Source organism: Crinia signifera, chromosome 6 (assembly GCF_055691185.1).
Source record: "Crinia signifera chromosome 6, ASM5569118v1, whole genome shotgun sequence".
Lineage (NCBI taxonomy): Eukaryota > Metazoa > Chordata > Amphibia > Anura > Myobatrachidae > Crinia > Crinia signifera.
This window is the reverse complement of record NC_139222.1, coordinates 273,990,787-274,003,286: the sequence shown is the minus strand read 5'-3', so window position 1 is coordinate 274,003,286 and position 12,500 is coordinate 273,990,787. Positions and strand designations below refer to the sequence as shown.

The 12,500-nt window shown below is 46.6% G+C and overlaps 1 protein-coding gene across 3 annotated transcripts in view; it reads right to left on the bottom strand.

Moving 5' to 3' along the window:
* Window positions 1-12,500, bottom strand: part of LOC146009361 (ovostatin-like) — a 63,345-nt gene that overhangs the window by 18,308 nt on the left and 32,537 nt on the right. For all 3 annotated transcript variants that reach the window (XM_083149656.1, XM_083149657.1, XM_083149658.1), the window contains exons 19-25: window positions 12,010-12,241; window positions 8,825-8,948; window positions 7,501-7,619; window positions 3,059-3,110; window positions 2,184-2,267; window positions 1,905-2,081; window positions 1-53 (exon numbers count right to left, since the gene is read on the bottom strand). The exon at window positions 1-53 is cut by the window's left edge and continues 26 nt beyond it. In XM_083149656.1, the coding sequence (XP_083005782.1) occupies window positions 1-53; window positions 1,905-2,081; window positions 2,184-2,267; window positions 3,059-3,110; window positions 7,501-7,619; window positions 8,825-8,948; window positions 12,010-12,241 (841 nt within the window). The remainder of the gene's footprint in view (window positions 54-1,904; window positions 2,082-2,183; window positions 2,268-3,058; window positions 3,111-7,500; window positions 7,620-8,824; window positions 8,949-12,009; window positions 12,242-12,500) is intronic.

Sequence of the window (12,500 nt, the reverse complement as noted above, 5' to 3'; positions counted from 1 at the left end):
CCGGAATAGATTATAGGCGGAACCATAGGCATAGGACAGCTGGCGATAATATGCTGGAAGAGAAGAGACAGACAGACAATACAGTATTAATATTATAGTCTAGCACGGCTGCTTCAGGAGAATGATTGTCCTATATAATAAGAAGGACAACTCTGCTCCTCACCTCTTTAGGGGGGAACTAACGTAGTCTGCATGGTGGCGGCCACTATAGCGCAATCCAAGTGTTGCTCCATTAGGCTGCGCACAGCCACTGACATTGTCACACTGTTCTTTTGGTACTTGTGGAATATCATGGCGCCCGGATATGCTAGGTTTTCAGCATAGGCCAACGGCTGCCTAGCGTAGTCAGCGTACACAGTGCCCCTGCCAGCTCTCCCGGGGGGAGCTTGTGCTGCCTATGTCCCCGGGAGACTCCTACCCCCCACACAGACTCCAGCGCAGACAGGGAGGCTTCCATCTCCCTGTCTGCCGCTGTCCCCCGGCTCCGTGCGGTGCGCAAAGTTATACCACTATCCACGCCAGCCCGAAGGGTCGCGATAGCAGCGAGCCCCGCGAGGGGACGCGTTACGAGTCCTCCCAACCTGTTCATACCCCCCACTATCCACACCGGCATGGAGTCGATTATATAAAGTGTGGCGAGCGCAGTGAGCCACCGAGCCCGAAGCATGGCGAGGGCATGCGGATTACTTTACATGTATTCCGTGCCCCCTCGCCACACTTTATAAAATCAAATCCACGCCAACATGGATAGTGGGGGTATGAACAGGTTGGTAGGACGTGTAACGCGTGAGCTCACCACACTTCGGGCTGGCGTGGATAGTGGGGGTGTTTCAGAAACACATTCACACCTGCCATATCATACATCTGAGACAGGGAACACTATCCGACAGGGAAGCTGACTACGCTGGCTGCAGAAACAGTACGCTGGCTGCAGAAACAGTACAGGGACACTAACTACGCTGGCCGCGAGAACACTTCGCCAAATTTGACAGGGACGCTAACTACGCTAAGCAGCCACGGGAACACGACGCTACTTCTGACTGACTATGCTAACTACGCTGGCCACGCGAACACTACGCTGATTCTGACAGGGACGCTACACTAACTAAGTAACGGGCGCCGTCAGTGGTGCAAGTAGAATTTTTTTCTTGGTGGTACTATTAGCCTACTCCAAAATGGGCGTGACTGTCATGAAGGGGTGTGGTCACACAAAGCTAGAGCAGTGGACACATGACAATAGTGGCTTGGCTTCAACAACATAGCCTACATAGGTCACCATACCACTGGTGCTGGGCATGACAGTCGCTGCTGCTGCCGGGTCAGGGAGCCTCTGGTCGGGATATTGCTGCTATCTCCTGACTCCCTGATTTGTTGCTTCGGTACAGCTGCCAGCGAGGCGGGGGATTGGCTCTAAAAGGCAGCGGCACCAGGGGACAGTGAATGGGAAATAGGGATGGCTGGGGGCGGGTTGGCGGGAGAGCGGGGCAGCTTGTGCTTACACAATTGTGGCGCCTGCTCTTCATGCTGTCGGCGCTGCTGATGCCTGTCAGCGTGACAGGCGAAATCAGCAGCAGCCGTTAGCTGCATACAGCACCAATCATAAGGCTGGGTGGGCAGGCCGCAGCAGGGACTAGAAAACGTGGATGCGTTATAATTAGACATAAAAAAAGAATTGACAGGGGTTAATGGTACTGCAACATATTTCTTAAGGGTACTCCGTACCATGCCATTCCCCCTTACTTGTAGCACTGGGCGCCGTGCTATTACACAAGTACAGTACCTTTTATTTATTTTAATTTTTTTAATATTTATCTCCAGAGTTTTAGTTTATCCATTCCTTTGTGTTATGTTAGGAGTGAGTTTGTGAGTAGACTACTAGCACCTGACATGGCCCTGCAGCTCACCCTCAGACATGTAACCCTTTGCCTGCTGGAGGATCTCGTCCGTTAGCTGCTTTGTGGTGTTGAGGTAATCCAGCACAGCTGGGATGGGAGCACCCCGTGCAAGACTCTGTTCGGCGCAACCATACGGCTTCTTGACTAGATCCTGGAGGTTTCTCAGTGACAGAGCAAGCATGTCACCTGTAAGAAAGAAACACACAAGAAGTCAACATAGTCGGAGACCGGAGGGTGGGTGGGAAGGAGAACCGTGAAACAATAAGGGTTTTACAGGAAGTCACTCACCGGCAACAGTAACAGAAGCAGAGGGAGAGTCAGGCACCACGTTCTCTGGTAGAGCTATCTTGAGAGGGATGTCAGAGTTTGAGTCTGTAAAACATGGAAGGAAAACAAAAAGTATAGATCAGTGCCAGAATAAACCCCGTGAGGACCAATGGCACTTGAATTCTCAGCCGCCTCCCCCAGACAAAAGGATCTCCTAATGAGCTTTATAAATTTGAATAAGTCAATTTTAGGACACAAAACATTCACAATGCTTTATATTAATAAATAAAACAACATCTGGTCATCTATAGAGAGTCTTTAACAAAGTTTTGTTTCTAGATTTGATTCAATGCATCTATATTTTGGAAAACCATTGTAAGAAAGCTTGATGGTTATTCTTTATGGAGATCAAATAAATATTTTCATATGTGGGGGCAGCACAGAAGCACGGATGGTGTAAGAGTTAGCATTACCGCCTCACAGCGCTGAGGTCATGGGTTCGATCCCCACCATGGCTCTAACTGTGCGGAGTTTGTATATTCTCCCCGTACTTGCGTGGGTTTCCACCGGGTACTCCGGTTTCCTCCCACAATCCAAAAATATACAGATAGGTTAATTTGCTTCCAACAAAATTAACCCTAGAATGTCTGTGTGAGCGTGTACATGTGGTAGGGAATATAGATTGTAAGCTCCTCTGGAGCAGGGACTGATGTGAATGTTCAAATATTCTCTGTACAGCGCTGCGGAATATGTCTGCGCTATATAAGAAACTGTTAAATAAAGTTGTCCCCGGGCCCCATATAGTATGCCTAGTTGGTAATCCAGCACATAAAAGATTTAGAAAAGGAGTTATTTCTGATGAGAAAAGTGAATATTAACGCTACTTTTTCACTTACTTTGCACATGTACTAAAGTGCTCATAGTATGTTCTCTTCGGATTCCTTCAGGCTGGAAGTAGGAGAGAGAAAGAAATATCAGTTATCCTATAGCGAGGACAAGTGTACAATACTTTACACCTATTCCAGTTTAGAGAGAGACTTCTTGTGCACTGATTGAACCAATTAAAATCTGAGCCCTGATATTTAGACATCTTGAATAATGGATTATACCAGGAATAAAAAGTTTAGACCCTTTCCCATTTCTAACAAATTTCCCGCTATTGTGCGACAGTAGGAACCCCATTAAAATGAATGGGAATATTGAGAGAGGAGGGAGAGTTATGAAATCTCTCTCTCCCTCCACTTTCTTTCTCCCAGCTTTGATAAACATTCCCCTAGAGGGGCCATACACCAACAGGGGACAATCCTCTGATCAGAGCCGCCGGCACTGCTGTCCCGCTGATGGATTGACAATCGCTGTCATCCAATCAGTGATCGGTCAGATATTTAGAATGTAAAAAAAGTCCCAACTACACCACCCCTGTCAGAGCTTGAAGACTGGTTTGGCCACCCCTGGTGTAGGGTATGCAAGATGAGCCTCCTGGACTCATGGGGGAGGGGGGGGTGGCTTTGTACGCCACGCACACATTATAAATGCACCCATTCTGCTGTGGTTTATAGAGTGCACTTTGGTTCCGAAGGAGGAATGTCCTGGCTATATACCTTGTGACCAGTAGATGGCACTGCAGCCTACTTACAATTCATGTTACAGGAATAAGCCACACAAAGGCCCTTATTCAGATCGGCACGGTACGGCCCGCGTGCGGCCGTACCGCCGATGTTTGTGGTCTGCACATGCGCAGAGGTCATTCTGCGCATGTGCAGCCCCCTTCGCCGCAGACGGATTTCGTCCGCCGCAAAGGGGGCGGATAGGGGCGTGAGGGGCTTCATCCCCTCATTTCCCTATGTGTACGCCCCGCGTTTCATGGGCGTTCCCATGCAAACGCGGGGCGTATGCATGGTAATGAGGGCATGACGCCCTCATTACCATGACATGGGGGCGGAAAGCTGACGTCGCCGGATGTCAGCTTTCAGCCCCCATACAAGCTACCACACGGACGATTGTCCGTGTGGTCTCAGCTTGCGGGAGCTGCCGCGGCGTGCGGCCCTGCCTTCGATGGTCGACGACCATCGAATGCAGGGGGCAGCTCCCACCATGGTGGAGGCGTACGCCTCCACCATTTTTGTGCGGATCGCCAGCCGTCCGTGTACGGACGGCCGTGGCGATCCGTCGGGTGGGCGGCCCTTGGTTTGTGCGGTCGGAGCCCCGTGTGCGGCTCTGACCGCACCAACCAGAATAAGGGCCAAAAGGTGGAAATTTCATAGGCAGAGAAATTCAGAAAGTGAGAGATGTGTTAAGAAATCTCCAGGTTTTTTTTTGTTTTTTTTAAAGCGGCAATCATTTACACTGCAAAACCAGGTTTGATTTTGAAGTGTAAATGATTGCCGCTTTAAAAAAAAAAAAAAAAAAAAAAAAAAAAAAAGGGGGGGGGGGGGGGGATTTCTTACCAAATCTCTCATCCTATTAAAATTTCCCCCAAAGACCTATGCCCTGTACATACGGTTCAAAGTGGTGTACTTTTCTATTCGATTTTGTTTATATAGGAATTTGAATGCATTTGATTCGATCCGGAAGCGACATCAAAAATCGAATAGAAAAATAGACTGCAGGCGAGACTATATAGTAGTACAGATCTGTATTTTACAGTCCAAATCGAACTAGCTTGCCTTGCGATTCAATCCCGATCGAATAGCAAGGCAATCACACCATGGAGGCTAAGGGTTAACAGAGAATTGCTGTTTTTTGCACCAAGAATTATTTGAGGGGGTAATCATGGATTAAGTGCTTCAAGCACGAAACGCGTTGGAGCAAGACATACAGCTAAGCCAAACGCCGCAAGACAGACCAAGTGCAGGACCGTCACCGGAAGTACGAGTGCCACAACCGGAAGTAGCCGCACGGGATCCCCGGCGTGGAGAAGACGCCGCATCCTGACACGATACTTTAGCAAGGGCTAGTTAGCACTCATCCTGCACCTTTTTGGTCTCTAACACTTGCCAAAAGACTTTGCCACAAGGTCACAAAAGAGCTTAAACATTGAAGCCGTTTTTATTATTTTATTTGGTATTGCATACTTGTTTCTCTTACTTACTCCTTTAATCTATCCTACTCCCTCTCCCCAGTGCTTTGATTCTTTCTCATTTAATACACCATGGAGGCTATTCTGATTGACACGCAAAGCTGTGAAATTCATAAGGGCCCAGGTGTACACCCCTTTAGGGATCCATTTATTACCATTTTTACTATAATAATGTTTTTGCACCTTTTTTACATTATTTTAGAATCACTGGAATGTGGTAAAGGGCTGATGTTCCAAACCGTTTAATTCACATTATGTGTTAGTAGGCAGATCACAATTCTCATGCTTCTAAAATAAAATTCCCTCCCCGGAGTCCGGTGATTGGTGTTAGGTGAGGCCTGCCAGTCTTTGGGGATCCTTTCTACTCAGTGATCCCTGGTGCAGTAAAGTGATGCTGTAAAGCACCAGCTCACTGTATTGTAACGGGGGGGGGGGGGTCACAAAAGGAGGTAGCCTCGAAGACCAGCAGCCCCGCAGGAGCCGAACAGTATGATCAGTGGTGGGGGTCATAACGATGGGCAGGGGGATGCCAGTGGCAGCAATGTCAATGGTGGCAAATGTTGCCGATACTATGACAGCACATCTGAATCCACAGATGTAGATGGTGATAAATCGGCCCCTTGGGATGGGATTGGATGTACTGAGCCAGAAATGCATTACCACATTTCTGAAGTTCCAAAGCTGGGGCTCCGGTGGGGAGGATAATGCCAGCTGTAGCTGGCACTACCTTACAGAAGCCGGTCTGCTGCTTTCCGCAGTGCTGTTGGATGGATCAGAGTTTGATCACTCTCCGTATGCCCTGCGGTAATCTGGGCTACTCTGCGCAGGCTCAGAGGAACTCCTGGATCATAGACCCAGAACTCAGCCACCCGAGCACATCACAGAAAGTGACTTTCACCAGGAGAGCCGCTCTTTGCGGAACTAAATCGCATGTGTTATATACAATTAGAATTGGCTCAATGAGAGGCGTAACGTACCGCAAGTGGTCGGAACAACCCACCCTTGGAGCTGCACTTTCATACACTGATGGCTTAAGTCTGCTGACAACCTGCAGTACACCAGTTTGCATGTTGCCACAACAGAAATAAAGCCAGTTGCAGATATTTACATCTAGAACATTGGGAATCAGGACTGACCCTTTCCCTTTCCCCTCCTCCTTCTCCTCCTCCTCACTCCCGCCACACACACGTTGCTAATAATGATTTGACTATTCATAGTTTGTAAACATGGGTACCGTATATACTCGAGTATAAGTCGATCCGAATACAAGCCGAGGCACCTAATTTTACAACAAAAAACTGGGAAAACTTATTGACTCAAGTGGGACCCTCACTCGAGTATAAACTGAGGGGGGGCTTTTTCAGCATAAAAAAATGGTCTGAAAAAGTAGGCTTATACTCGAGTATATATGGTACTTTTGTATTTTCACGGCACCCACGATTTTCATCGCAGGGCATTGTACGACCAAAAATCGCATCGCATGCGATGTGATTGGACCCGGTTTTTAATTGTACAGGCACCCAGATGCCTGATTCCTATGTTAAATGCCCCCCCCCAGACTCGATTTTTAATTGTATACCCACCCTGATGGGTAATGGCATCGCGATATAAAAATTGTATACTCAGCCTGGGGAAAGGCTGAAATCAGGTCCCATCGCATGGCATCGCATACCTTAATTAGTGGTATGTGATGCGATGGGCGCCGTGATAATACACAAGTACCTAAACATGTATTCCACAATAGTGTAATAGGTAGAAGACATCCTTCTTTCATAGGTCAGGTCAAACTGTTGCCATAAAGAATATATAACCAAGCGCAGGAAGCCAGATAGTGGTCCTTGCTGCCGTCTAGAAGGGATACTCAACCCTTCTTGTAAACAGAAAAAAAATAGACACAAAGTAGACGGCGCTAATGGACACACTATACTCTCAATTTGATTTAAAAAAAAATATGTATTTATTATAACAATTTTGATACTCTAAAAAGAACACCGGCCGGTGAGACCAAATAAAACAAAAATTACATGTATAAAACACTCAAATTAAATGCATTTAATTTGAGTGTTTTATACATGTAATTTTTGTAGGATTTTTAATCAAATTGAGAGTATAGTGTGTCCATTAGCGCCGTCTACTTTGTGTCTATATTGTGGCCATAAAGACAAATCACGAGTGTTGCAGCCATATTGGGAACCCCAATATACCCGATACGACACACACACACACATACACACACACACACTCCAACCAAGGTCTCACCTCCACAATAACGGTCTGCACAACTGTGTCCTTGCGGGGAGGCTGAGTGGAGTCATTAGGACCATCGCAGGTCTGACCAATGTGCGTGGTCTTAGCAGACACTGTGAAACTGATCTCTCCTGTGGGGAAGAGAGAATGATGGCAGAGGTTAATACGAACCATGAAAATAAGGGGAAAAAAAAATATATAAATATTATTTTTATTTATTTTTACGAAAAATAAATATAAAAAAGGAGAAAAGTACAATGAGTCCACCGAGAAGATGAGCAGAGGTTGGGACCGGCCTTACACATACCGCCGATCAATCCTGGATTAAGGACAAGCGTCTATGCTGGAAGCCACACCAAATGCATTTAGTCACATCTGGACTTCATCAGGGGTAGGTTACCAAAACGGTTTGATGCGTTTACAGTTGTACTCATAAGTTTACATACCCTAACAAAAGGTGTTATTTTCTGGCCATTTGTCAGGGAATATGAATGATAACTCACAAGTTGACATACCATGGAGATTTTGGCCTGATGAAGCTGCGTATGGGACGTACTTGGATGTTATGACAATGATCCAAAACGCTAGGCCAAGTTGACCTGTCATTGGCTACTGCAGAATAAACTGAAGGTTCTGGAGTGGCCATCTCCGTCTCCTGACCTCAATATCATTGAGCCACTCTGGGGAGATCTCCAACCTGCAATTCATGCCAGACAGCCCAAGAATTTACAGGAACTGGAGGCTTTTTGCCAAGAAGAACGGGCAGCTTTACCATCTGAGAAAATAAAGAGCCTCATCCACAACTACCACAAAAGACTTCAAGCGGTCATTGATGTTAAAGGGGGAAATACACAGTATTAAGAACTGGGGTATGTAAACTTTTGATCAGGGTCATTTGGGTAGTTTCTGTTGTCATTAGGATTTAAATAAGAGTAAACACAGTTGTGTGACAATAAATGGCTTCACCCAACCCCTAACCATGAGTGAGCGAAAAGTTTGTGAGTTATCATTCATATTCTTAAATGGCCAGAAAATCACAACTTCTGCTAGGGTATGTAAACTTATGAGCACGATTGTATATACCTATTATACCAGCTGTTTTTCATTGCACCATTAATTAAAAAAAAAACATAATACATATTAAATATGGCTGGTACCGCACTCAGCTCGTCCTCACGGTGGAAACGAAGGATGCAATGTGCTGGCAAGTGGTTTAGTGCTATTGTCAAGGTATTTGAGCAGCTTTTATCTAGTAAAAGTTTTGTGGATTTTTACTCTATCATTTTTTTTTTAAATCCCCCCCCCCCCCTCACATCCACCGTGTCCTTGTGCATACCTATGTGGTTCGCTTGAACTTCCCAGGTATAGATGGCTCTTTCATTAGAGCAAATACAGGCATCCTGCTCTCCGCTCTTAAGTACCGCATTAAATGCGTTGGACGGTTCCATGGTCACTTGGACCTAATCAAAGGACAGCAAGTCAAAACAGAACTCACATACAGCAGGAAAAGGCCAAAAGTAACATCTACTTGTCATAATAATAGCATGTTTAATAGAGTTTCTGGAATACATTAGATCAGTGGTTCTCAAACTAGGTCCTCAGGACCCCACACAGGACACATTTTCAGGTTGCAGTGCTGTAGATCAATGGCCACATTTAAAAAATCCATAGGTGACCTGGAAAACATGAACTGTGTGGGGTGCTGAGGACGAAGTTTGAGAACCCATGCATTAGACCATGGAGAGAAGACTGTAGACCAATCTGGGGGTATGAAGAGCCCACCAGGGAGTGCAGTAGCCGAGGACCAAGCTTTGGCCAGTAAGTAGAGGGGACATGGTCACAGAACAGAAGCACCACACACACACACACACACACAAGCACCACACACACACTACCCTGCCACCACTATCCATGGTCAGTCCCTCAATTGAAATTACAAGTTCCAGAGGTCTCTCTCAGACATCCTAAAATTAGCAATAGGGAAACCTCCATGTTGCATTCCCCCCTCCCCAGACCCGTTGCTCTAGGGCAGCCTGCCTAAAGCTGCCCAATGGTAGAGCCTGACATGTTTGACCAGCACAGAGGAACTTGACCAACCATCAGAGAACATCCGCAGTAAAAAAAAAAAAAAAATTTGCCGGTGAAAGAAAAATCGCGTTGATCGCGTCCACCGCGGCCCTTAATAAGGGGCCGCGTTGCGACCGACGCGATCAACGCAATTTTTCCATAGACTTCAATGTTAAAAAAAATTTCAAGTTAAAATCGGGTTGATTATAATGGCCCGCGATGCGATCAACGCGATTTTACATAGGTGACAATGTGAAATGGGCCAATATGGCCAATTTCACATTGAATATAGTTGTCAAGTATGTTTAATGTCCCCGTCATTATTAACGCCACCCCGCTATTGACGCCAACCCAAAGCGTGGCGAGCGCAGCGAGCCCGCAAGGGGCGGCGGTACGCGTCCTCCGACCTTTTCATACCCCTACTATCCACGTCGGCGTGGGGACCCCGCGAGGGGACGCGTATACCTGTGAAGTTATGCGGGGCTCGCTACGCTTCGGGCTCGGTGGCTCGCCACACTTTATAAAATCAACTCCACGTCGACGTGGATAGTGGGGGTATAAAAAGGTCGGAGGACGCGTACCGCTGCGCTCGCCACGCTTCGGGTTGGCGTCAATAGTGGGGTGGCGTTAACAATGGGGGGGGGGGGGCATTTCAAACATGAGGGGGGGGTTGGCATTAAAATGGGGGGTTTTAGGGCTTTTAACATTGAAATCAATGTAAAAATCGGGTCTCAGGGACCATTTTACATTGATTCCAATGTAAAAATCGGGTCGATCGCATGCGATTGACACGATTTTTCCGACCCGATGGATACAATCAAAATCACGGGCGCCGTGCTAGGAAACAAATACTAAAATTATTATTATTATTATTATTATTATTATTATGCTTTGTATACAGACTCATGTCGAGATGTATCAAGCTTCAAAAAGCGATAAATTGGAGAGTAATAAACCAGCCCCCAACTGTTATTTTTCAAATACAGCCTGTAACATGACAGTTTGAAGCTTTATAGATCTGGCCCTCAGTCTAATGCTGCTTTCCCACTGCAGGTCTAAAACGGTAAATTGCAGATTTTTCAGCGCAATTTACCATTTAAGGCTGCAGTGGGAAAGCGCCAGAGTTGAAATACCGGTTAAAGTTAACCGGTATTTCAACCAGTTTCAAAAGCAGAGTCCTACACGGTAAAATACCGTTTTTGAGGCAGTGGGAATGCCTCTTAAACGGTATTTAACATCCCACACTACTTCCCCCTCCCCTGGTACCTGTCCTGGAGGAGGGGGAAGTAGTGTAGGAGGAGGAAGCAGAGGAAGGTCCATTAGGAGATTCTCATTTCATCGGCGGGGGTCCCTGCCGCAAATGGGAAATAGGGGAGCCGCACATTAAATATGCGCATATCTAATGAGCCGCTCATTAAATATGCGCGTATTAAATGAGCGGCTCCGCTATTTCCCATTCATGGCAGGGACCACCGCCGATGAAATGACAATCTCCTAATGGACCTTCCTCCTCCTGAGCATGGACCTGCCTGGATCCCCAGTGCCCCTGCTGTCTGCATCAGTGGGGGACCTGCCGACTCGCTGCCTACTGCACTGCCCCAGAGCAAGGTACCTGGGCAGGGAGGGGGGGGGGGGGGGGGGGGGGGGGGGGAGGGGGAGCAAGGTACCAGGGCAGGGGGGAGAAGGAGCAAGGTACCAGGGCGGGGGGGACCGAGGGTACCAGCTGGCAGGTAAGGGGGGAGGGGGGGCAGGACAGGTACAAGGGGACACAAGGGGATTAAAAACTTTTACCTGCAATGGGAATGGTACTTAAACGGTATTTAAAACGGTAATCTGCTGCAGAATGCTAATACCGTTTAAAAATACCAGTACTTAAAACGGGTCTGCAGTGGGAAACCAGCATTTTATAGGCAAGAGTCACAGATCAAATGAGTCTCCAAGTGTGTTCTTGTCACGTCATATTGTGACTTATGCTGGTCATTCATTAGACCAACTTTCATCCAGGATGGAATAAATATCTGGAACTGGATGGGAGCAAATTTAATTTGTCATTCAGTCATTTGCTCCCAAAATCGGGACACGGACACAGTCACTCATACAAGGTCCTGTAGTTGAATCGTTTTGAGTTAAATAATTTGACTGAATGTTTTTGAGCAAATTGCTGATTGTCATTTGCTTCCATGCAGGACCACATTTTTAGTCCAACCAACTGGTGTGCTCTATGCACACGGAAGACATTGCAGGTATGAATGACGATTCCATCCATCTACTGATAAAATTAAGCTCTTTCGAGAACTTTCCACACAAATCTATATTCAGTTTTCCAGTTGACCAGATAATTATGACAGCAAAACAAAATGGATAAATTGTTGCTGGACACTCAGCCATAGCCAATGAAACATTTGTTTGCGCCAGACCACCACAAACGTGGTGGCATCAGAACCCATTATTCACCTTGACGCATTGATCCAGGTAGTTGCGCACAATGCCAGGAAGAATTAAGGTCTCTCCGCGGACGATGGAATATGGCAGAGTTAGTTCCATGAAGAAGGGCAGGAAAGTGGTATAGTTAGCAGCATATTTGGTCATGCCGAAACCTCCCTTATCGGACAAGCAGAACGCAGATCCTTGCCATTTTGTGATAGAGTCTGGCACCTTCTCCGTAACAGAAGAACGACCCTCAGTACTAAAACAAACAAAAAAAAAACCCACACATAAGAATATACAGCATGTAGAATTTAATACAGGACGTTGAACTTTTTTTTTTGGCTGCCGCACATGCACAAATTCCCCAATAACTCCTCCAGCGGCACACACACATTAACTCACACAGACGCGCTACTATGATTCAGATACACTGGGGAAAACTGGCACATAACCAAGCACTAGCGCCAAGATATATTTACAAAATTAGAAGTCTCTTTGGTTGATATGGGGAACATCGC